Source organism: Nyctibius grandis, chromosome 2, assembly GCF_013368605.1.
Source record: "Nyctibius grandis isolate bNycGra1 chromosome 2, bNycGra1.pri, whole genome shotgun sequence".
Lineage (NCBI taxonomy): Eukaryota > Metazoa > Chordata > Aves > Nyctibiiformes > Nyctibiidae > Nyctibius > Nyctibius grandis.
Window position 1 is genome coordinate 100,115,084 of NC_090659.1, and position 26,564 is coordinate 100,141,647.

The 26,564-nt window shown below is 39.1% G+C and overlaps 1 protein-coding gene across 2 annotated transcripts in view; it reads right to left on the reverse strand.

Moving 5' to 3' along the window:
• NBEA (neurobeachin) overlaps positions 1-26,564 on the reverse strand; it is a 560,398-nt gene that overhangs the window by 17,143 nt on the left and 516,691 nt on the right. For both annotated transcript variants that reach the window (XM_068419495.1, XM_068419505.1), the window contains 6 exons: positions 16,316-16,378; positions 15,900-15,989; positions 14,230-14,422; positions 10,941-11,012; positions 8,616-8,771; positions 7,528-7,698 (listed from right to left, as the gene is read on the reverse strand). In XM_068419495.1, coding sequence (XP_068275596.1) covers positions 7,528-7,698; positions 8,616-8,771; positions 10,941-11,012; positions 14,230-14,422; positions 15,900-15,989; positions 16,316-16,378 — 745 coding nt within the window. The remainder of the gene's footprint in view (positions 1-7,527; positions 7,699-8,615; positions 8,772-10,940; positions 11,013-14,229; positions 14,423-15,899; positions 15,990-16,315; positions 16,379-26,564) is intronic.

Sequence of the window (26,564 nt, forward strand, 5' to 3'; positions counted from 1 at the left end):
TGACCCAAAATTGACCATTGAGGCATTCCATCCCATACACGTCATTCTCAGTATAAAGCAGGGGGATCACAAGAGTCTCGCTCTCTTCTTCTATGGCCAGCATCCAAAGACGACTTTGTCTGTTTTTCTCCTGCCCTCGATCCCAATTCGTGCGTTCCTGAATCCAGTTCCTGTCCATCTCTGAGTCCAGTCCGGGACCTCCCAGATCCTGCCCTGCAGTGTCAGTGGTGATGTGACTGATATTGGGGGAGCTCAGTCTTGGTTTTATATATATTTGTATATATTTAATTATTTATGTTATTATTATAAATTTTTTTCATTGTTACAGTTTATTAAAAGTGTTTTAACTTTCCAACCTGTAAGTCTCTCTCCCTTTTCTCTGTTCCTTCCGCTTCTGAGGGGGAAGAGGAGTTAATAAAAGGCATCTGCCGTTGGTTTAATAGCTGCTCCAGCTTTAAACCATGACAATGTCTACAAACAACTCACCACGGTGAGTAGACTTTCAGATATCTTGCAACAATCCAGACCCCAAAAGGAAAAATAGAATGGAGGAGAGGAGAGTAAGGATTTGCAGCTTCTCTTCCTATTTCTTCCACTAAATTGCTTAGAGAACTTTGGCAAGTCACTGAACTGCCCTGTCCTGTACAGCTCCCATTGGGTATGCAGCAAAACACGGGCACAGACATCTGTTGATAAAATGCTACATATAACAGCATTAGTTCAGGTGTGTTATTGGCTCATTTATCTTTGCTTAGCAGTCTTAGGAGAGAGATGTCTTTGGCTACCAGAGTAGAGACAGTGCCAGCAAAAATTACACACCGGTTTTCAAAGAGCTTTTACTCTGGCAGAATAGTGCCAAGATACTTTATTTGAAAAATTAATACCTAAATTGTACAAACATATAAGTACCATAATAGCTCTTTAAACATGCAAAGCAGATTGCACGTGTGCCAATGTGCTTGCACAGGACCTTCAGACAGCCATCCAGTCCACTTGGTACAGAACACACTTGTGGCTATTTTTAAACTGCTGCCCTTTCAAGGTTAAACTAGAGCATGTTATAGGGTATTAAAATGTGGAGGGATATAAAAGAATAAGTGAATATTCTAAGTTCAGAATAACTATTCTTTCAAGATACAAATTCACAAAACCTGCAATATTCACAATTTTAAATTGTTTCAAAAATATGTTACTAAAAGGAACAAGTAAAAGTATACTTCGTGACAGACCTAAAAAAAAAGTGCAGGTTAAGTTAACAAAGCTCTTTTATGGTAGCACTTACCCTCCCTTTCTGGTATATACAGAATACACTCACTGGGATAGGGTGAATTTTTAGTACCTCTGAGGATTATGTTATAATGCTAAACAAACCCAGTTTAGGGCTGATTGATAGACACTGTTTTCTTAATGGTCAGCACCGTTCCCGTTAGAAAAAGCAGGGTTAACTTTCACACCTCTTGTGACCATCCTCTTGGAAGCTACAACAGGTAATGAGAAATGTCAAGTCCCAAGATCAATGAAATTTCAGGCTCTAGGGACAAAACAGGAATAGCATTGATCCTTTTAAAGAACACCAGTCAGAGGATGAATGTAATGTATTGCACAGAGAGGCTCAAGGGGATAAGCGGCCAAGTCCAACAAACTTACTTGACAAAAAATTCAATCAGCTTTTAGCACAAGCTGCCTACCCTTCCTTTCTTTCATGTGGGAGTCTGATTCCAATTAAAGTGTGCAAATTAATTTTTATCACTTCCAAATTAGTTTCTGAATTTGTGTCTATTTCAGATGAGAGCACCTGTCCCTCACTTTTCTGCAATTCTATCATCCGCTTTGGTATCTGTTCAAAGACTGGGAGATAATTCTCATTTTCAAAGTCACTTGTTTGAAAGAGACTTTCAATAAAGCAATCATAAAATACAAAAATAAAACAACTATAACAATACATGTTGAACTCCAGGGCATATCATGTACTCTCTTTGCTCCTTTTTGCGATGACTAATACAGTTGCTATGTGAGAGAAAATTTGTATACAAATTAGCGCTCAGCTAAAACAAATCCCCATATATCATAAGAGAAAAAAAAAATCAAACCTCAAATTGTCAAAATCCATCACAATAATTTTTCGATTCAATCTCTTACGACTGCAAAGATTTACATTTGCCAGATCACTTCAAAGAATTAAAATAAGCAAACTGTGCCCTTTGCATGTGCCGTGTCTTCCTAAGAGAAAACAGATTCCTTTCACTGTTCCCTCAACTGCAGCAGATTTATATAATACGGTCATCAACTTAATAAGGTGCAGATTCAGATTACCTATTTCAGATGGGCCATTTTGGCTTAGAAAGTAGGTATCTGACCCTGGCAAGATGACTAAGCTCCATTCGCTTCAGTGTTTTTCCTGAAGGTGATACCTGGTTAGGTGGTACCTAAAAGTCGGGCAACTGAGGAACATCGAAACAACCAACAAGCGGATCAAGCTGCTAAAGTGTTCCAAATAGATTTGGACTGGGAACATAAAGGTGAACTATTTTTAGCTCGGTGGGCTCATGACACTTCAGGTCATCAAGGGAGAGATGCAACATACAGATGGGCTCGTGACCAAGGGGTGGACTTAACCATGGACTCTATTGCACAGGTTATCCATGATTGTGAAACATGCGCCGCAATTAAGCAAGCCAAACGGTTAAAACCTTTGTGGTATGGGGGGCGGTGGTTGAAATATAAATATGGGGAGGCCTGGCAAATTGACTATATCACACTCCCTCAAACCCGCCAGGGTAAATGCTATGTGCTTACCATGGTGGAGGCGACCACCGGATGGTTGGAAACATACTCTGTGCCCCATGCCACTGCCCGGAACACTATTCTGGGCCTTGAAAAGCAAATCTTGTGGCGACACGGCACGCCAGAGAGAATTAAGTCGGACAATGGGACTCATTTCAAAAACAGTCTCATAGACAACTGGGCCAAAGAGCATGGCATCGAATGGGTATATCACATCCCCTATCATGCACCAGCCTCTGGGAAAATTGAACGGTATAATGGGCTGTTAAAAACTACCCTGAAAGCAATGGGGGGTGGAACCTTTAAAAACTGGGATAAACATCTGGCACAAGCTACCTGGTTAGTTAACACCAGGGGATCTATCAACCGAGCTGGCCCTGCTCAGTCAAACCTTCTACATACAGTAGAAGGAGATAAAGTCCCTGTGGAGCATGAAAGGAATCTATTGGGAAAAACTGTCTGGGTTCTTCCTGCAACGGGCAAAGGTAAACCCATTCGTGGGATTGCTTTTGCTCAGGGACCTGGATGTACTTGGTGGGTGATGTTGCAAGATGGTGAAGTCCGATGTGTCCCTGAAGGTGATCTGATTCTGGGTGAGACTACTTAAGTCTGAACTGTATGTTGTTGCTGCATAATACTAACAGTGTTCATAAGTGTCTTTCAGGTTAAGACAGTGGTGATGAGACTGGAGCTAGCTGCAAGTGGCATCCAGCAACCTCCTCGAGACTGACATTTTGAACCTGCAACCCGTGGGCATGAACCGTGACAAAACTCATACCATGTCTCCTGCCCTGAGAGACTGCTAGCCAGATGGAAACCCACAATCCTGAACTAAATGAACTTGATGAACTTTTTGCATAAAGATGAATCATAAACTAGTGATATGTGTATATATATTTGAAAATGAAAAGGTAGTGGTGATCTGAGTATGACGTGAATGGTATGGAATAAGGGGTGGAATGTCCTGGTTTGGCCCAAACCAGGCCAATTAGTCTTAGAGAAACCAAGGTCACTGCTAAATTCCTCACTGCTTATGAGTGAAGAGCCGAAGGGGGGTCGCACCTGCAGGGAGGAGCAGACAGGGCAGGTGACCCAAGATTGACCAACAAGGTATTCCATCCCATACACGTCATTCTCACTTTCCTATTTATCACTAACCCACTGCCTCCTGGAGGTGGGGCCCAGGAGGGAGGGGCCCTCTTGTCTCCCACTGATTGGTACCAGCTTTGCCAATTCTCCAGTTAAAAGCCTGCAGGTGTGATGGCAGGGGGAGCTACTGCATTTTCCCCTCTGCCTGTGCTGGGGGGAGCAACTCTGCCTGAGGAGGATTTCCAAGCTCTCAGTCTTGGTTTTGTATATATTTGTATATATTTGATTATTTCTATTATTATTATACTCTTTTTCATTATTATAGTTTATTAAAGCTGTTTTAACTTTCCAACCCGTAAGTCTCTCTCCCTTTTCCCTTTCCCTTAGGGTGGGGGGGGAGAGGGTTAACAGAGAGAGTCTGCCACTGGGTTAATAGCTGGCCCAGCTTTAAACCGTGACACTCCTCTTTGATATTTACTGTAGAATAAAAGTGATAACTTAATAAATGCATTGATCAGAAAAATTCTTTTGAAGTTATAAAATGAAGCTCACCATGCTCTCATAGGTGAGTTTTCAACTACTGAGCTGGAGCAGCCACTCACAAGAGTCTTATCCAAGACATAATTTTTCTCCATTCTCCTCTTTAAAACAGAGCTGGTTCTTCCCACAAATACAGCTGAGGTCACCCTCTGAGCACATGCCCACACAGGTATTTCAGCAGAAGGCTCTACACAAGTCTGACAGGTGAGGTTATTGACATATGTGTTGTTTAGTAAAGATTGTATCTAACTCATGGATTCTGGAATATGGAAGTTTAGCAGAGTTGGTAAGGAGTTCCTTCTGACAATCTTTTGCCCCAGAGTATTTCACAATAAATGACTGTGATTGCTGTGTTTTCTAATGAAATGGTATCTACATTTTTCTGTACAAATATTAATCTACATAAACTGTTTAGGACTGGGGGTTTGCTCCCCTCACCCCCACCGAGCAAAAAATAACATTTTCTGAAACAACCAAAGTTCCTTTTGCTAATTGGAAGCATTGAAGCTGAAATTGATAATTAACTGTCTTTCAGCTGAAAAGATCATTATAAAGTCAAGAATCTAACCCAGATAATTACTATACCTGACATTTTTCTTTGAATTCTTCACCTTCTTACAGTCTGTGATACAAAATACCTTATCTGTGTCTCCAGATGACAGCTTTTAAAAAACTTATCCCCCCTTTTTTCCCCTGAAAATATCACCTACATCTTTCTCGAAATTCATTCCAAAGATGTTAACTAATTGGATTTGACCTACAGTGAACATCTCACTTTCATTTTTCCTACAAAGTAAACCCTAATCTTCTACCAGTAAATCTAGAAGAGTAGGTTACGAAATATTTCTTTCCTACTTTGGTGGCTGAAATTATGCAAAACTTCGAACATATTTTCATAAGGATTGTTGAGAATGTTTCACTCCTGAAAATTAGTATATAGGGAATCAGTCATACAACAAGCTGTCATGTCTGTTCATGGAAGGGAACAGAATCTAGTAGTCATTACTTCAGCAGAAAGATTTAGTAATTGTAGAAGTAGGTCCTTCAGGCATATAATGACTCATGTGATCTGTCCTTACTGATGTATGTTCAAGAAAAGTCAAATTAGCTGTTAATAAGGGTATGTTTACAACACATGAAGTTCTGGTTATAGTACAGTACTAGTGCATATTTAGCATATCCGTGTTAACTTTAATCCAATGAGTAGAGATACCAATAATAGTGATGACATCACTCTTCCTCAACATGAGTCTTCAACATGAGTAGTAAGAACTTTAATCAATACATTTGGAAGCTAGCACAGCAGATTTAGCTATCTAATCTTCCTGGGTGCTGCTACCTGTGCCTGCGAGATTACATTTGCCTGGACATGACTATCTGCAGCAGTCTCCCATTAACCTGACTATAAGGCCTTTTCTTCAGCAAAACAGTGCCTTAACCATACAGAGGTAGAGAGCAACTGGTTTTTGTTTCCTTTGACTTCTGTCAGCTGACTGATATATTGCTTTTCATAGAAACAAAGTTCTCCAAGACAGACACTTCCAAAGTTACACAGCTGAGATATTAAACCTGAGATTCCAAAAAGTAGAGCCTTCTTGCATTCAGATATGTTCATGATGACAAAAAGGTATCAGAACTAAAATAAGTTTATCTGCAAAAGAAGTGGAGCAGTTTGAATCAGCCAGTCAGGAGATGCTAATGATAAGGCTGTCCAAGCCCCACATAAGCAAAGGAAGGAAAGGAAATGTCTTACATTTTTAATTCCATGAAAGGAGCAAGCTCTTACTTTTTTCTGACTCTTAGCATAGACATTACTAATACTACATATGAATTACACAGGCATTCAAAGAAGCAAAATGGCATCAAGCTAAACAGAGTGCCCTGACATGAAATTCCTTTTCAGATTGAATTTCTCCCTGTCTGAGAATTAAGTGCTAAAAAAGCCCTGGAATATACATAAAAATTAGAGAAATTTGCTCTGGGATCACAATTTTGCTTTTTCCCCTCCATTCTCTCTCTTTTATAAAAGCAAAAGAAAGTCAGGTGAGAAAGTGAGGCTTTTATCTCTCTCCCCTTTGCTCTGCTTACAGACAAATGGGAGAAAATTAGAACACAATAAAAAATCTGCTGCTACTGTGAAATTAACAAAATATTTACTTTGTAATGAATAAAACACTCTTCTACCAGACATTCAGTTGAAGAAATTCTTTCACTTAGAAGTCTGTAACTGACAGGTGTACAACTGCCTCTAGTCAGTACTTGAACCAGAGATCAAAATTGATAGTGATGGATTTTTCTGTTTATCTAAAGAGGCAATATTCTTGTGCTGAAAATAATCATCAGAATTCAGAAACTGCTTTAAATGAAATGGATTTAGTGTTGTACAAAACAGCTATAATATATGTGTAAAAGTTGCTCTTTAGCTGTGGTCACATTTCTGTCTTGGGTGAAGGGATCTTGTAAATTAGTAGTGCACTTTAAGTGCCCTCTTATATAAGTTAATATTATTATTATTGTGTCCCCTTCACTCTTCAAAGCACTGATAGTCCCCTGCAAATGAAATGTAAACTCTCCCTGACATTTTATCTTTTTCTACTTTTATTCAGTCACATTTCTTCTCCAAAGGTTTGCTTGCTATAGAAAGACCTTTCTCAAAAAGACTCATTTAATTCCATGGCATGTGAGACATCCCTTTTTTGAAAAGGCAAACAGCTGATATAGCATGCTGTAGCACAAAAGGAGTAAGTTAAAATGCCAAAAAATATTTCTGGGGAAAGGAAAGTCAAAATATAGTGATATACATCCTGTCACTTAAAGGCCATAACCATCTTGTTCTAGTTTATGACGACATGATGCTATAAGTGATACAGGCAATTATGAATTTAAGAATTACTCCCATACCATTATCTGTTACCACACACAGACTGTTTAAACATAATTTTGGCTAGTACTCAAGGAATTGCTTAGCATGTGGTGCTCTTACACCAACTTTCAACCTGTAGGTGAAGTAATCAATACATTTGGTAATACCTTCTGAAGCTGACAGAAGGAATGCTAAAATGAATAGGTGTGACAAAGGACCTCTCAGGAAGGTGTTTTTTCCAGGATACTTACTGCTATTTGGATTGTCACCTATAATATGATGTCGGCCACTCCAGTACCAAAGCAGCAATGTAGCATCACGAGACCCAGACACGATGTAGCAATCACCACCGATATAGGACTCTGATCTGGCAAGGCAAGTCACGACATCCCAGTGGCCAAACACAATCTGAGTTAATTTTCCTGGTAGGAGTGCAAAATGATACAAATTCAGGTTTTTTAAGTATTTGCAGCATTTATAAATCATTAACTAAATCATTAACAAATATTCAGTTCAAATGTAATTTTTGCCTCATGTCACTTAATTAGAATTCACTACATGCTACAAGATTAAAAAATCACAAAGATAAAACTTACTTTTTTCTCTTTTTATGTTCCTACCGAGGGCTGTGCTCTGTGTCAATCCACAGCCTAACCCTTATCTCCAAAAATCAAGTCAGCGCTGCAGTCACTGAATATTAAGTGGACTTACTGCTCCATCAGTATTTAAGCAGTGGTGTTAGAACACTATTTGTGAATTTCATGAATGATATGCATAAGACAGCACATGAACTTTTCCATAATGATGCTACATTATTATATTAAAAATGTATATTTGTTCTACATTAATGACAAACTAAGGTTTACTATGATCATCATCTCCTTCTTTCTATTATTGCAATCAGTTTTATCAGTTTTTAGCAGTATACTGAGTGATATTAGGCTAAGCAATTGGACAAAGAAACAAAACATTGGTTCCTGGTAGCAGGCTACACAAACTACTTCCTTATTACATGAAATGAATAGGGCTAGAAACAATACAGCCATGAAAACATTGTAACAAAAGTTTTGGTTGATCGTTTTGATATGATCGATTCCCTGAATATAACTATGGATTTCAAAAGTTACCACTAACAAAATAGTATGCCTGTTTCCTGTTACATCCTTTATCTTCTAAAATAAGTATCTTAAAGCTATTATGCTTAAACAATAATGAAGGATTATATAAACTACCCTTTATCATTTATTGAGGGGTAAGCACAGGCATCAGATATGGTAGTATTAAGACAACTGTCCACTTTGTGACCTAAGAAGAAACAGGTAGTTGTATTTAGGGTCACCTGTTTCTGTAGAATAAACTCGAAAGCTCTTGTCCCAGAAACCACAGATAAGAATGTAGCGATTATCTGCTGTGACCACAAAGCAATGTGCATTGATCTGGATGCTCTGATCCACCAGGTCTGTGATCTGCCGTTTGTTCACGCCAGAGTTATTGGCTGTAACGAAATGCAAAACACATTTTACAAGTAAGCCATTCCAACACCTTCCTGTCATCCACTTACAGGAGAAAATGAATACATTTAACTTTCAATGAACTGTGAATTTGTTGTTAGTAAGCATTTTGAATATGAACATTTAGAGCTGTCTATATGGGTGTCAGAAATACAATATTATTGTGAGATTTCTGGTTTCCCTTTGAATAAGACAAAAGATTTTATAGGAGATGACAATTTCTTATCAACTGCCTGATGCACTGCATAATATGTGGTAATATTTTAAGTGCTCTGCTGAAGTCCTCTCCAAAACCAAACTGAAGTAGGGGAAAGTGATGGAAGTCCATTTAAAATACTAAGTCAATGTTAACAATACTGCAGAAAGTCAATTCTTGCTGGTTGGTACCTCTCCCACAGAAAATATCCCAGCTTGTATTATGTGAGCTTGACATCCCCCATACCTGCAGACTCTTAACTGGATCAAAGACATAAGGATTCAACCAATGAAGCTATTCAAATCTAATGTGCTTTTTCAACAATATCTTATCACCTACTCCTCAAGCAGGGAGCCAGGCCATGGGCAGTAATGTTAAAAGAGGCAATGCCACACAAAAATTCCCCCAGACAGAAGGAAAAGGAATGGTTCATGCAGAATCCCGCCACCCTGACTGTCAAATGGAGCTGTTAGGAAACACTGGAAGTAACCAGCTAATGTGCTATTTACTTCCTGAGACACAAAGACAGGATTTAGCAATACAATAAAGGTGTGTTCCCTCTCACCTAATAGTAACTTTCTAGAAGTTCAGTATATAATCTAAGTAAATTATCTACACTCCCTCTATACTTGCTGGAGAGAGAGACATCGTTTCACATGGCAAGTCATCTCATGCTCTAATAGCTGTCCAAGTGCGAGACAACTCCAGAGGATGGTTTCTCTTTCTACAGTAGCTATGGAAGGAATCTTGACAACTTCAGCTAACTGAAGTTAGGTGAGATAAAACTCACTCTGAGAGACACGTTTCTCCTAATGTAGGAACAGGAGTTAATGCAGATGATATTCTGAAATTTCTTTTGTCCCTATTTTTGGTTATTCTACTTAAATTGCTCACAACTGCATGAAATAAGAGACTCAACCAAAAAAACCTCCTAATTTAAATTTGCTTGTAAATGTTAATACCATGTTTATGTACATTCCAAGAACACATATTTAAACTACCAGACCCTCTATGTCCATCCACTGAAAGACAATGAATAACAAATTACTCAAATTTCCAGAACAGGTGGGCACAATAGTTGTGCCCTAGCTTTTGAGAGGAAAATCTGAAGAGAAAACCATTGTCATTATATGAGCAAATGAAGCATACAGAATGAGAAAGCTAACTCTCCTGAGGTACTTGTATATAAATATTTCAACCACAAATATTGACGCAGACGAAAAAGGAACTTTTCATCTGGAGATGTTTAAAAATGCATTTTTTTCTCACTAATGCTGCAAAAAAATTTGTCTCTTAAGAACCTTCCCTATCTCCAATTTCTGTCTCAGAAACATGCCTACTGCAAAAAAAAATAAATAACCAACCACAAAGCAAACAGTTGCAATTAAAGAGAAATAATGACCGTTAGGAAAACAAGTCCTTCAATCTCTCTAACAGTTTTAGGAGATGCTATTTCTCAAAATGCTTCACTTTCTCAAATATTTTTGGATTTAAAAAATGGAATCATGCATCAATTTAAAATCCAGTTTTTTCTTTACTAATTTAGTAATGCCAACTAAAACAGTCCATATCATAAATTGAATGAAAAGAAATGGATCTGCCCTGATACACACAGTACTGGCTGTAAGAAATGAAAATATGTGAACTCTACTAGACCTTCACATTTTATTTTACTAATGTGACCTGATAAGAGAACAGAACTACAGATATGGGCTGACAATGTAACTGACTTAATTGGTTGTTTCTTAAATACCAATTGCTGGTGATATTAATAACAAATAGCACTCATAATTCATTCAGCATCGCTAGCTAATGCTTTTAGTTCTCCAGGACTGACAATAATAAATATTTTCCTATCTTCCATGTTAAATGAAGCATAATAGGCAAATATAGCTTAATCAATAATTCTCAAAAATGCCATTTTCAAATATATTGCTACATTTTCATCTTGACATACCAATCAATGGATCCATTTCAATTGGAAGATGATGGGCTTGATCCAAAGAATATCCTGGGGCTCCCCGAAGGCCTACACATGACAGGAAGAATAAAGCACACAGGAACCTTGTTGTCTACATTTTTCATATGATTTTTCTAGGTTTAAAACTGCATTTTTGTATTACTATTTATTAAAAAAAAAGTAACTTCTTACTATTACTTGTTCTGTGAATCTTTTAAGATTTTTTCCTCTGTGCTACACAAATATGCATTTGATAATTCTTCAGTTATGTAATAATTACAAATACATGAGCGCTAACTTCGTTACAATTTCTGCAGCCAAAAACATTCATTAAATAACTGTTTTAAAATAGTGTAACAGAATTTTTTTTACATTTGAGCACTGGGTGAGATCTTATAATAGAACAGAAAAGAAAAACAATTGGATTAAACATTGGTACGACTTTCTTACATATGGAAGGAAACCTGTAAGTGACAGAAACTTGGGTCTTTTCATGGGTTTATCTCGAATTTTTAGCTGGGAAATTGTGGGCTACAGTAAACTTGCCACAATTATTCCTATTGGTTCTATCCTGAGTAGTCCTTAAGCTGTTCATATGTGCAGCAGGGGCTGCATATTTAGTGTTATCTGCTGTCATGCACAGATAGCATTGCTTTGACTCTTCTGAGCACCTTCCCTAGCATATAAATCACTATGGTCACTCCTGAAAACATGATTTTTGTTAGGAACTGCCACGTTGCACAAGAATATCCTCCATAAGAGGAGATTCAGAGTTCTGGAGAATAAACGCCATTTTCTACTACTGCAACAGACAACTGGAGGAGGTAAAAGAAAACAGGGTCTACAGCTGACCTTGCCATCTTCTGAAAAACACTGCTCTGACAACTTCTCCTTCCCTCCGTTCTCTCTCTTCTTTCAAAACGAAATCAGTTTGGGATAGTTCTCTACTAGTATTACCTCAGGTTCATTTGCTTCTATTGTGAGATGGTTATGTAAATGCTTTTTACTGTGTATAAACTCTAAAGCCCTACATACATCTCACTACAGTAAAAGTGGTCCATGTATACACTTCTGTAGATGAACCTATCCTTTATACTAGAGTTGTAACTTATTAAAATAATATTGTGGTAATAGTAGGGAGTTGATACCCTGTCCTGGATTAGCCTCTTGCAAAATGACCGACATTGCCAGTCAGGATGTAAAAGTTAAGAAAATCATTAGAATGAGTTTTGATTCTCCAAACAGTTTTGTTTTCTTGTGTGTTCCTGTTACAATATATTCAGAAAGTATCCCTCTCTTTGAAATTTACACCAGAGGTTTTCAAATTATATGAAATTTAGTTCATGGTTGGTTCATGACATGAATTCTGCATGTTTGGAACATGACTTATGTTTTACAAGAGTATATATAGAAAACTAAAACCTAAAAATCACATGCATCATAAAGGCCAACACAACTTCTACTAAACTAGATGACTTCAAATAATAGTTGTTAAGGAAACCCTTGAAATCCAGGATACTACAATATTAGTGACTTTGACTCCTTCACAGTATAGTATGGGTAGGAATTTTGGCTTCCTCTCACTTGACAGTCTGGATGAGAAAGAGGTACTAAATAAGCCTCCACAAATGGAGGAGATGTGAATTATGATGGCTACAGAGTACTTAGGTAGCAACCCTGAAAAATACAGGGGAACTAATTAGGAATTAGTCAACCAATGTTAGTCAAAAGAGTATTAAAACACCAGAGGAGAGTTTCTGTACCTCTGAATCATTTCTGACTTTGGGCTTTTCCACTGAGGACACTGTCACAAAATATTTAAAGAAAATGTTTGGGGCTCTTTTTTCCCCTCTAAATTTTTCCCTTTCATTTTAAAGAAATGGGTAAAACATTTTTACATCTAATGCAGTTGCACCTGAGAGAGTATCATAAATGCATGTATTTGTGAAAGGCAATCAGATATCCTGTTCTGTTCCTGTCATATTCTCTAAACCACCATGCAAAGTTTGTTTGCAAACAGAGAACAAGTATATTCCAAATACATGTGAAATCTAATATTCATGTTAACATTATTTAAATGTTCAGAATAAAAGTAATATTAAACCGTATATTACTATTCAAGAATTCAGAGTGATATTAACTTTACCTGCTCTGATAGTTCCTCTAATGCATGCCTATAAGGGAATTCCCATTCATTCCTCTAATCACAGCTTGTAACACCAGTCTTTGGCCAGCCTTGTGCATAAGAGGCGGGATCTATTTCACCTGACTTGAATTATTCATTAAGGAGATGTTTACATTTAAGCCAGTGAAATCCCTAGGTAATCTAGAATCCCATTATGTCTACTGGAGGTAGATATCTAACCTAAATATCACAAATCACTCTCCAGGAGAACCTAATTCTGCCCAGGGGTTTCTCTTGCACATAAAGAGTGGAGGATTTTTCTTTTTTTGCCTAGTCCCTACAAAGTTCCTAAGCCAGCTAGTGAGTCACACTCTCAAATACCAGGTAACTTCTTGTTTTTCCCACGTGGTAAGAAACCTTCAAAAGTTTCCAGATACTGCAGCATAAGGGCTAGCACAGCAGGAAGCTACCTTAGAAAATGAAACCTGTTTATTCCCAAGCAGGGCAGTACCTCATGTACCTCATAGCCCCACCACCTATTTAGCAATGCCTGGGACAACCTCAGCACCTACACGTCCAGGTGAGGAGTCCCAGTGAAAGGAGAGGCGAGCACAGGGGCTGGAAGGGAAATCTGGGATGACCTTGTTGGATGGGCTTTTGTGAGGGAATGAGGAAACCTCTTCAGAACAGTTTGGTGTCTGGATGCTTAGGCTTGCTTAGGGTCCCATGTTATCTAACGGTGACCCAGGGGAAGGCTTATGCCAATCTCCTGGACAGACCTGAAATCTCTCTCAAGCAGCAGACAGTGATGTATGCTCTCTAGCTTGCCAGTATGTATTCCTGAAATCTGGGACATATTAATATCAGCTGTGTCAAGAACAGCAGCACTCTCCTGAAAAGCATTATATCAAAGGCTGATCCTGATGTAACCGCAAATTGATTGGCTGACATGGTGATGTGCTGCTGTTAGGGAGTGTTTCTAGAGATGACACCAGAGAAAACACAAGCTTTGATTATTTGACACAAACCAGAAAAAACTTTAAGATTTTGTGCACAAGCAGGTGAGTGTGATTAATTCACATCCAGCTAAATTGTACTCGAAATTAAAGTTGCACTGTTAAAATCTCCACATTTGAATGAAACATGCCCATGAGAACCTACCTACTGTGTTGTGCCACCGATTGACTGCAAACAGCCTGCTGCAGGTGACGGTCACTACGGCAGGAATGGTCAGGTGGGGCAGCGTGTTGGCTGCCACGTGTGTGACAGGTGAATTTGATGGGAACTTCAGCACCATGATGACATCCTGCTGCATCTGATCTTTAAACATGAGGGGGCTCTGTGGAAGGAAACACTGTTGAGTAGAAAGGAGAAGAGAGCAGAAGAAAACAGAAGGGATAACACAATTAGTGAGGAGGTCTGAGGGAAAACGAGGTTAAAAAAAGAGCAGGCAAGCATGTGCACATACAGGGAAAACAATGCTACCTGTGCATCTACACTAGTGATGGAGGAGAGCAAGATCAGAAGCTATTATCGGATCATTACATGAGGACAAGCAGAGAATACGTATGGTAAGGATTATCATTACAGGGTGCAAAATGACCATTAGCATTAATTAATATACAGTAAAATGTAAAATGATACAGCAATTAATATTAATACAGTAGAGATACGAGTCAAATAAAAAAGTTAATACATCATAAATATAAATGCTATAAACTACAATGGTTGAAAAAAGCAATTTTAAGAGGGATTCAAAAATTCACAGATATTTGGTTTTTCTTAATGAATTCTTTATACAAAATATGGCACTTCAAACATACACAATTTAATTCTATGTAAAACATAAACTTATTAGGGAGTCTGTGAGTAATTATAAACCTGTTTGATGATTCTACAAGTGATACTTTTTTTGTACATGGACAATAATACTGTTATTAAGTACTCTTTTTAATGTTATTTTTTTCAACCACTGTTATAACAAATAGAATTATTTCTAGAAGTTCAAATAATCCTTTCTACTTACCACTTTAAATTATTATTAAAAATACATTATCCATACCCATAAAATAAATATTATGTGCATTTGACATTTACACATTACTTAAAATAACACAGCTAACACTTCCAGATCAATTCCTACTTTCAGAGTGTACAGCTAGATAGAGTGATTTCCTTGTAGACAGATAAAATGACTGAAACTACTGCATGTATTACTGTCGATTTATAAAACTTAAAAGAAAATATCTGGTTCTAAGCATTTAATCAAAGGCACAGAGGGGCACAGAGATCTGTCTTGTTCAGTCTGGCTATTTCATAAAATTCTTTGCAAGACGCACAGAGAAGAATGCATTGGGAATGAATTTTGGAGTTCAAATTGAAATTCGAAATACACATTGTATTCTCCTGGGGGAACAGACGGGAGGATTCCAGTACAATTTGAACTCTAATACTTCATTTTTGTCAAGCAGACATTGTTCATAAATCATCCCCTAACAATGAATCCTTTAAAACAAAACAAAACATGCTCACTCTAAGAAAAGCCTGCAGTCATTCCCACTACTTGCAGAAATAAGAATGTAAATATGTATTTATCAGGTGTATATTTTTGATGAAAGGGCCTTTTTATACAATATTAGAGAGGAAAAGCCAGGACTACAGGAAGCCAAAGCTATTCAAACCTCCACCTTGCTCGGCTAGAGCACTGCGAGCCATTTCTGCCAGAAGAAAGTATGGCTGCATGGACAATGCAGGGCATTAAAAGTGTTGCTTAATGACTTCATGACCTACACGGGATCATCAGGTTCAAAAGGAATGCAGTTATGTCTCACCAGGTGCATGGCAGAGCTCCGAGGCGGATGGGGCTCAATGAGCAACTGCGATGGCGTCTGTCCAAAGTTCTGTATCTGCGCCTCCATGGCCTGTGGGCAAGGCAGAGGGACTGTCATGAGCAATATGCATCAAGGAGAGAGGTCAACACACTGTGTGACAATGCAGGCATATCCCAAGTCAGCCATGAAAAAAGTCCAGAAAATTCACCCGGTGCTCTCCTCCCAGGCTGCAGACTCATCCAAGTGTTAGTATTTTGTAGACAAGCTTTGCTTCTCCTTTAAAGCATGCTTCAGTTAACCAACTAACCATTTTCATTTTGAGTAGCTGGCATTATATGTGAAAATGTTAACCTGTGAGGACATGCAGTTCAGATCTTGAGAGCGCTTTTTTTTTGCACTAAAAAGAACATGTATACCTTAATAAAGTCCTTTGTAAGGAGGAAAGTATGAGGATCTCTAATAAAATAAGCCTCTGGAATCTTAAATGGGGGGAAAGAAAAGCAAACTGAGAAACAAAATTCACGTATAAAATATAATAAAAACAAAATAATTACTACTTCAACAACAACATTAGCGTGTTAAAACAAAAAATGCCAGAAACAACTCTTACCAGGCACATTCAAACCACTGTAAAAATCTCTTCAAGTTGCATACATTCACTGAGTATTCATTTCATACTTAATTTTATGTATTTTTTCATGGGCTTTCAGGCTTCACAGTTTTGAAATGAAAACTTAGCAATTTCAATGCATTCTTTGAGACTTAAATCTACTTTCAGAATAAATCTGGAGTAATTCGGTAGGAGTAGAATAGAGCCCATATACTGAGATGCTTCCACTACTCAAACAGTTCATTCAAACAAATATATATTTAGGATATATTCTTAAAAACTTCAGCAAAAGATTGCTCCTTGTAAAAGCAATACTATTAAAGAACACTCCTTATTTTTCAAATAGACAGGTGCTATTTTATTTGTCCTTGTAAAATCGGGAATAAAGCTTTCATGGAAAACTAAACTGGCAGATTTTGCAATGCACTCCGCATTATGTACCTATATATATACTGTACCCTGCACTACTGACCCTTAATATTTTTCTTGCGAGCTTTATGATTTTTTCATTTGCTACCACACGAGAAACATGAAAAAACACCAAAAACATTACTATCTTGGTAAATTATGTTATTTCTTTGTGAGATAAAATGGTAAGAAGCACAATAAATACTTCATGAAACAGAAGAATCTTTTTAATCTACATATTTTGTAATTCCTACAAGCCAATCTGTGTTTTTTTCCGCTTCACAGCATAGACGCAAGAACAGATGTTAGAGAGAGATTTCCTAACAGGTCAGTAATGTCTACCACTCTTGATGCCCTAGATTGACAGGTATATAATGGAATACCACAAACAAATATTTACTGAAAAAGAAACTTAATGCAAAGTCCAGCCACATGGCTGAAGGACTTTCAATGGATTGTAGCCCTAGCACATTTGATGCTGTAATTATCCCGGTACAGGTGCTTTCTTGCTTGTTGACTAATTCAGAGTGGACTTCAGTCTCCAAGGCACAGAGTGTTCCTTGGGAACTAGTGAGCATCTCGGGTTTTATTAACATCATTCAATGATGAATTAATTTAAAATAATAGAGTAATACAATACAAAACAATGTGTTTGCATAGGCGTATGTGTGTATGTGTGTACATGTCTATACAGCAACTATGTATATGTACCATACAAACAGTATCTCTTTACATGCTATGTAGCTAACTTCACTCATGCAGACGCTTTTTATACAGGAATATAAAATTCACTTCAAGTCAAGTCAAATCAAAGGTAGTATTTTCTATTACAGAATCACAGAATCACAGAATCAACCAGGTTGGAAGAGACCTCAGGGATCATCAAGTCCAACCATTGCCCTGACACCACCATGTCAACTAGACCATGGCACTAAGTGCCATGTCCAGTCTTTTCTTAAACACATCCAGAGATGGTGACTCCACCACCTCCCTGGGCAGCCCATTCCAATGTCTAATAACCCTTTCTGTAAAGAAATTCTTCCTAATGTCCAACCTGAACCTCCCCTGGCGAAGCTTGAGGCTGTGTCCTCTTGTCCTATCGCTAGTTGCCTGGGAGAAGAGGCCGACTCCCACTTCACTACAACCTCCCTTCAGGTAGTTGTAGACTGCAATAAGGTCACCTCGGAGCCTCCTCTTCTCCAGGCTAAACAACCCCAGCTTCCTCAGCCGTTCCTCGTAGGTCAGACCCTCCAGACCCTTCACCAGCTTGGTCGCCCTCCTCTGGACTTGCTCCAACACCTCAACATCTTTCTTGAAGTGCGGGGCCCAGAACTGGACACAGTACTCAAGGTGCGGCCTCACCAGTGTGGAGTACAGAGGGACGATCACTTCCCTAGACTGGCTGGCTACACTATTCCTAATAGAGGCCAGGATGCCATTGGCCTTCTTGGCCACGTGGGCACACTGCTGGCTCATGTTTAGCTGGCTGTCGATCAGCAACCCCAGGTCTCTTTCCACCGGGCCGCTTTCTAACCACTCTTCCCCCAGCCTGTAGCGCTGCAGGGGGTTGTTGTGGCCGAAGTGTAAGACCCGGCACTTGTTCTTGTTGAACCTCATGCCGTTGGTCTCGGCCCATCTATCTAACCTGTCCAAATCCCTCTGTAGGGCCTTCCTACCCTCCAGCAGATCGACACTCCCACCCAGCTTGGTGTCATCTGCAAATTTGCTGAGGGTGCACTCAATCCCTATGTCTAGATCATCTATAAAGATATTGAACAGCACCAGCCCCAGAACTGAGCCCTGGGGAACACCGCTAGTGACCGGTCGCCAGTTGGACTTTGCCCCATTCACCACCACTCTCTGGGCTTGGCCATCCAGCCAGTTTTTAACCCATTTAAGAGTCCACCCATCCAAGCCCCCGGCAGACAGTTTGTCTAGGAGGATGCTGTGGGAGACAGTGTCGAATGCCTTACTGAAGTCTAGATAGACTACATCCACAGCCCTGCCCTCATCTACTAAGCGGGTCACTTGGTCATAGAAGGAGACCAGGTTGGTCAAGCAGGATCTGCCTTTCATGAATCCATGTTGGCTGGCCCCGATGTCTCGATTGTCCTGCATGTGCCGTGTAATGGCACTCAGGATGATCTGTTCCATCACCTTGCCTGGCACCGAGGTCAGGCTGACAGGCCTATAGTTCCCCGAATCGTCCTTCCGACCCTTCTTGTAGATGGGCGTTACATTCGCTAATTTCCAGTCAGCTGGAACTTCTCCAGTTAACCAGGACTGCCAGTAGATAATAGAGAGTGGTTTGGTAAGTTCATCTGCCAGTTCCTTCATTACTCTGGAGTGAATCCCATCCGGGCCCATAGACTTGTGGGTGTTCAACTGGCACAGCAGGTCACTAACTGTCTCCTCCTGGATTATGGGAGGTTCACACAGCCCCCTGTCCCTAACTTCAGGCTGTGGGGGCCGAGTCTTCTGAGGACAACCGGTCTTGACATTAAAGACCGAGGCAAAGAAGGCATTGAGCACCTCTGCCTTTTCCTCATCCCCTGACACTACACTACCCTCCTCATTCAGCAAGTGGTGGAGGCTCTCCTTGACCCTCCTTTTGCTGTTGATGTATTTGTAAAAGCTTTTTTTGTTATCTTTGACCGTAGCAGCCAAATCAAGCTCTAATTGAGCTTTGGCCCTTCTAATCTTCTCCCTACACGACCTGGCCACGTCCCTATAGACCTCCCAAGTTACCCGACCCTTCTTCCAGAGCAAGTAGGTTCTCTTTTTTTCCTTAAGTTCTAGCCTAAGTTCTCTGTTTAACCAGGCCGGTCTTTTTCCCCAACGGCTTGTCTTCCTACACACTGGGACAGCCTGCTCCTGAATATTTAGCAATTCCCTTTTGAAGCATGTCCAGCCTTCCTGGACTCCTTTGCCCTTCAGGACCGACTCCCAAGGGACTCGGTCCACCAGCCTCTTAAACAGGCTAAAGTCAGCCCGCCAGAAATCTAAGGCAGAAGTTCTACTCTTGCCCCTCCTTACTTCCCCCACTATCGAAAACTCTAACATTTCGTGGTTGCTACTCCCAAGACGGCCACCAACCCTCACATCTCCCACTAGTCCTTCTCTGTTCACGAACAACAGGTCAAGCAGGGCCCCTCCTCTAGTGGGCTCATTACCACTTGCATGAGGAAGTTGTCCTCCACACATTCAAGGAATCTCCGAGATTGCTTCCTCTCTGCCATGTTGTATTTCCAGCAGACATCCGGCAAGTTGAAGTCGCCCACGAGTACAAGGGCCGGCGACTGGGCGGGTTCTGACAGCCGCTTGTAAAACGCCTCGTCCGCCTGCTCATCCTGGTTGGGTGGTCTATAACAGACTCCCACTGTAATGTCCGCCCTGCCGACCTTCCCCTCTGCCAACCTTCCCCCCTTCGCCCTGCCGACCTCCCCCTTCCCCCTGATTCCCTATTACATTCAGTACTCTATATCTGATTTGGTTGGTGGGGAGAAGGGAGGGAAATTATACTTGCTTGCAAATTTCATTTTCAAAATGACAAAGACTAATATCAACAATATCAGGCACTGCGTGATATATGCTTCTATGCAAACCTGCCAATAATATTGTGAGAAAAGTAATTTCCGTTTTTCTTTTTTCAAATAATTATCAAGGTTAATTTAATTTTAATTTTTGAAATAATTCTGTGTTGAAATAAGAGTGTGAATTATATTTGGCAGCAATACTGAACAAAACTCATATCTTCCTCTCCCACTCTTTATAGTGATTCCTTAAATGATACTTCTGTTCTCTCACAGGCACACTAAAATAAATTATTAATTTTTTTTTTCAGTGCAGCCCAATTCTAATTTAGACATTTACTTTAATGTTGTCCGGTCTTGGCAAATGCTGACTGTTTGTCTGTAAATTCTGCACACATAAACTTTGCTGGCTTTGCCTCCCAGTTCAGGTAGATTTCTGATAGTAACAGGGGAAAAGAAAAATAAGCAGAATACGATAATAAATCAGCATGAATTTTTCAGATTATGAGGAATGGGCACTTAAAACATAACTGTCAGAAGCAACTGTTACTTTACAGCTGAAGATGTCCTGGTAAAGACTCACATACTTTACATGCCCATAATTTTAAAACATTTAAGTTTATGACAAGTCCTTCCGTAACCAGAATAAATGCAGAATCAACACCTCAATATTCAGGGAATATTGAATATTTTTACTGGCTTGCACTTACAAAGACAACTGCCTCTCCCCCACCCCATGATTAGTAATGTTATCCTTTTCTTTCAAAAATACCATTTGTAAAACTGACAAGTCTTGGAAGCGTTAAAGAAACTGAACGATGTTTCTTTAAAAATACCCGTAATATTCAACTACTGCACTGAGACTGCACTGAGACTATAGTATGCACAACACGACAGCTGTGCACAGCTACAACTGGTATTCCTCTCTAGAGCTCACAGCACTTAAAAAGGACAGAAAAACCTTGTCAAAACTTCCACAGAAGATAAACATAAGCATACAGAGATAAAGTGACTGGCCCAAGGGTATTCCTAATGCTGCCTCCTATCAGATCACTTGACACAAAATGAAAAGCCGGTACAGAACAGATCTGTGAATAATAATGTAATACATTGATTTGTTTACAAGAGAATTCTGGCTGTATCTGAAATTAATCTGAAAACTGGCAAGTGTGCACCACAGTTTTTCTTAAACTGTAAATCATCAAACTTTAGATTTATTTAATGGTCTTAAACATTTAATTATAAATAATCAATTCCTTTTCTCTCATCAGATCTTGAATATTGTGTACAAAGTGCTACACCACTCCGAGACACACATTCTATTCAATTTAATACAAATTTTAAGACAATAAAGTTTATTTGCATTTCACCTTCAAATATCCTTCATGTAGAAACAATATTGGCTTAGAATTCAGCAGCTGCCAGATTGAACACTTTTGGAACAGCAAAATGGCAATTATATTAGTTTTCACTTTCTTAATAAGGTGTAGCAGAAAGCTATTTAGTGAGCTGATTTGAGATTCCCTACTGTTTGCAATACACATAAAATGAGATTTGTACTCCAGACACTTCAGGGAGTATCTGTTAGGATATGATCATGTATTGCAGAAAGATAAAATGGGTCTTAGCCTATTTCTTGATAATCACAGGTCAGAACAAGGAAAGAAAAAATACCTGCAAACTTGCTACCACTCTCTCTGTAAAGAAATGCTTCCTAATATCCAGTCTAAACCTCCCCTGATGCAGCTTTGAAACATTGCCATGCATCCTGTCACTGGATACCAGGGAGAAGAGATCAGAACCACCTTCCTCTTGAGGAACCCATGCTGAAACTGTGCCCACAGCAGGGTATTCCCACCACGCTGGTTTCAGCATTGGCTGTAGACCCCATCAGTGTCTGGGCTCTGCTAGCTGCACCCCTGGAGCACACTGCTGCTGTGTCTTAGAAATCAGTTCACGTACTCCAAAACTGTTCTGCATTGTGAATGAAAGCATGGCAAATAGGGATGATCAGCAGATTCATTTCAGAATCACAGTCCTAATCTAAATGAAGGCGCTAGAATTGATTCATCCGAAACATCACAGAAGTGAATGTTTTCTTTGCTCTTTGGCATATGTCTGCAAAAAGGGTAAGCCATAAACCAGTTCATTTTTAACATACTTTTTCTCTAAAAAAGTTCTTTAGAAATGCAGGTCAAATCACCAAGGAATATATTAATGGTCCATTTGCAAACTCCCCTTTGCTGAGAGAGATGCCTGGTGACTACTTAACATGAGAAAAATAAACGCATGAGCATTTTTACTTCAAATCATGGAGGGAAGAAAGAAATTCCTAAAAACAGACTGCATTGCTGATAGTAAGACACTGTTTTTATTCTTATGTGAAGTGGTCTTGTTTTATTAATCTTCACTCATTTCTTCCATAATCAGTTAAACTTTCTAAAATTATATATATTATAAATATTATCTGAGTTTGTCTAAGTTTTTATTACTTTTTTTACATATTCAGTCTTTTTATTACTAATTCCCATAATCTTGTTGTGTTTTGCTCCTCCTGTGTACCACGCAGGTTTTTCTACAATCCATTTTCCCCTGTGCATGGGGACTCAGTCCAACGAAGAGTGCAAATCTGTAGGCATTTGAGAAATATGCACCATGGCATTAGTCATCCAACTTTGCCTTTCCTTAAAGTTTGTTTCATTTTTGCATCCAAGTGAACACAGGAATGCTTTATGTGCCCTCCTGCTCACGCAGCCAGCACGCTCAACAGCCCCCAAGCACCATCTTCTTCATAGCAAAAATGATTGACAGCCCTTTGGTGGGTAGCACAAGCAGCTTGAAAATGTTATTGTTTTGTACGAGGGGTGTGAGATACTGCTTATTTATTTGGATCTACAGCTGTTAAACAGCACCAGTATCTTCAGGACTTTTGATAAGTTATGTTAAGAGTATTGATTTCCATTTTATTATTGTATGTTTGGAGGAAAGAAGTGCTGTAGTTTAAACACAAGCAATGACTCAAGTAGTCTGGAGGCTTCGATACAGTAGGTTATTTAATCAGGATACTCAAGGGACTGAGAGATGGGCACAGAAATGGATTTTTCTCTGCAGGTCACTACTTTATTAATTTAACAATGGAGAAGGGTCAACCTTAAGCCTCTTCCCCTCACGGGAGGTTGGTCATTGGATCCAGTGCACAATTAAATGGCTCCCCAGCAGAAGACCAATAGCTCAGAGCTGACCTTCATACTTCTCCTAGAGTCAGTCCATCCCTGAACTTCTTCCTCATTCCCCTGTAAAAGGAAATAGTACTGCGAAAAGAATAAGAATGTGAAAGGGAAGACCTCCCGTTCTCTTTACAGGCATGAGTTACATCGCTGACCTTATTTGTTTCAGGGAGCACTGCCTTTTAGTTTTCACATTTACCTCATTAAGCTACTAATTGTGACACCTAGTTCTTTCCTCTGTCACCTTTATAGTTCTCCCATTCTTGCCCCTGATAGTCCAATATGCTTCTCACGACACAAAAATATTTCAAACACTCTGCCAGCTTAAGCAGGCATTTAGTTAATACACTGCAAATGGGAAACAAATTCAATACATCTCATCAACAGAAACAGAGAAGGTAAAGAAAAAATAGCATAAGGATGGATATCCTGCAGCCAGGGCAGGTTTAGCTGAGAGTGTCCCTTACTCTTTCAGGCATACTTTCATGTGTGAGGTTCCCGTGTGCCTGAGCACAAATACTTCCTTTCCTCTCTAGCAGTTGCCCATTCCCCTGAAAATCATGGAAAACTTCCTTACACTGAAAAGGGCTGATGTCATGGGGTGAAATACCCCCCTCTCTTCCTAACCATATGAGAAGGAAAAAAAAAATTTTCTGTAGTTTTTCTCTTTCTTGTATCATTCCTACTCTGCCTGGAACAAAGCGGTTTACCACTGATACAATGAAATTCTCTCATTAAATTACACTAAAAACTACAGCAAACTCTATTATTCTCTAAAGCCACAAGCTTTAACTCCCAATTCCTCTGACATCCTCTGTGTTGTTATAGGGGCTCCTTAGGCCTTGCTGCTCAGTTCATCACTTTCTTTCTACAGTTGCAATAATTTTTAAAACTGCCTATGGCAATTTTGCTGCCTTTTTTTTCCTGCTGTTTGCCCATATACAAGGCAGACGGGGACCATCCCTTTGCTTGTATAGTCAATGCTGTGCAAAACTGTAAACATAGGCTGGAACTGAAGAAAATCATATATTTATTTATATTTTTGTTTATAATTACTTTCCTTTTGTTTTCCTCTTTTGTATAGAATAGAATAATTCAGTTGGAAGGGACCTGCAACAATCACCTAGTCCAACAGCCTGACCACTTCAGGGCTGACCAAGTTAAAGCATGTTATTAGGGGCATTGTCCAAATGTCTCTTAAACACTGACAGGCTTGGGGCATTGACTGTCTCTCTAGAAAGCCTGTTCCAGTGTTTCACCACCTTCTTGGTAAAGAAATACTTCCTAATATCTAGTCTAGAACTTCCTCAGGCCGGCTTTGAACCATTCCCACGTGCCCTGTCACTGGATACCAGGGAGAAGAGCTCAGCAACTCCCTCTCTACTTCTCCTCCTCAGGAAGCTGTAGAGAGCAATGAGATCACCCCTCATATAAAGAACATTTTATTATTCTCATTTCATGTCATTATTTTCTTCAGTTGAACTATTGTATTTCTTATGTTCATGTTTGTAATAATTCCTGTCCCGTACAGATGGGTAACATTTACTGAAACTCTTGTGTGTTCATGGATATCATGCCAAATGAAATCTTTGCTCTGTCATCATTCTTGCAAATCTGTATTAAGTTTATAAAAGAAAACATTGCTCTCTTTGATCATTAAGTTACTGAGTACAACAAATTAGAAAAGATTTTACTGATGTAACTTTTGTGAAAGACGTAATACCATGATACAATAATTCATTAAATATGTAATTTCACGCAATAAATAGTTGAGGGTTTGAAACCTGGGCAATCAGCATTTTTTATTTTTAGATGACTGATAATTGCCCTGAAATAATTTTCTTATTGTTATGTAATGGACAACCTCAGAAACAAGGATTCCTCGTGATGTGACAAGCAGTTTTACCTTTTCTAAAGACGTTCCCTCATTTCTTTTAAAACAAGAGTTTTTGTTGTTGTTTTTGGAAGATCAATATTTAAGGTGACTGACTGAAATAATTTCTCATCACCTAAACTCTACCTATATAAGGAAACACTTCCATATCCTCTTTTTGTTATTCAGACACCAACACTTCTGGTTACATTCAAAAGGCTACATGGACAAAAGCTCTGTGATTTGTTGGGTAAGACACCAATCTAGATGATCTTTCCCATCTGGTGTTTAGGTCTACAGAACCAGCTTCTCTTTGACATCTTGATTCTGCAATGCAAATTACTAAAATGTACACCTGCAACATAGAATTTCCCTGTTGATACTACTCCTTTGTATTACTCCTTTATGTGATGGTAATCAAAGCATCACAACATGCAGAATTGCAGATGTGTCCTAGCTAGTATTTGCCAACCAAACCAGTTCCATTGCCTCAATGATGTGCCTCCTGTTGTATAAATCCTGTTACTAAGAGAGAGACCACACTCTTAGGTCTTAGCAAGATCTTGCTCAGAACATCATCTTCTATTCTGGCCAAACTGTTTCTTTATTCCTGAATTTGTGTTGCCACTTTCAAGTTCCAAGAAATTCAAATTCTTGTTATTGCCAAAACTCCTCTTGAAGCTATCCTTGCCTTCATCTTTCCGTTTTCTTTTTTTAAAAAATCTACCGTTACAGTCTTAGGTTTGTCATACCTCTCACTTCTTGACACTCCTACTCAGGAGTTTTTGCTTTTAAGCCAAGCATTTCCTTTCTTCTCTCTTATGTCATCCTTTAACTAATTTATTTTTCTCTTTTGCTTATGAAATACAAGCCAGGATGCTGAAATCCATGGTGAAATCTTAATTTATGTTAGATCTTTGAGATGGAATTTTTTTTTTGAAACAGAGCAAACTTATGACACAAACGTTCTTTTCTGAAAAGGCTCCTAGGATTCCAAGCACATTATCTCCAACA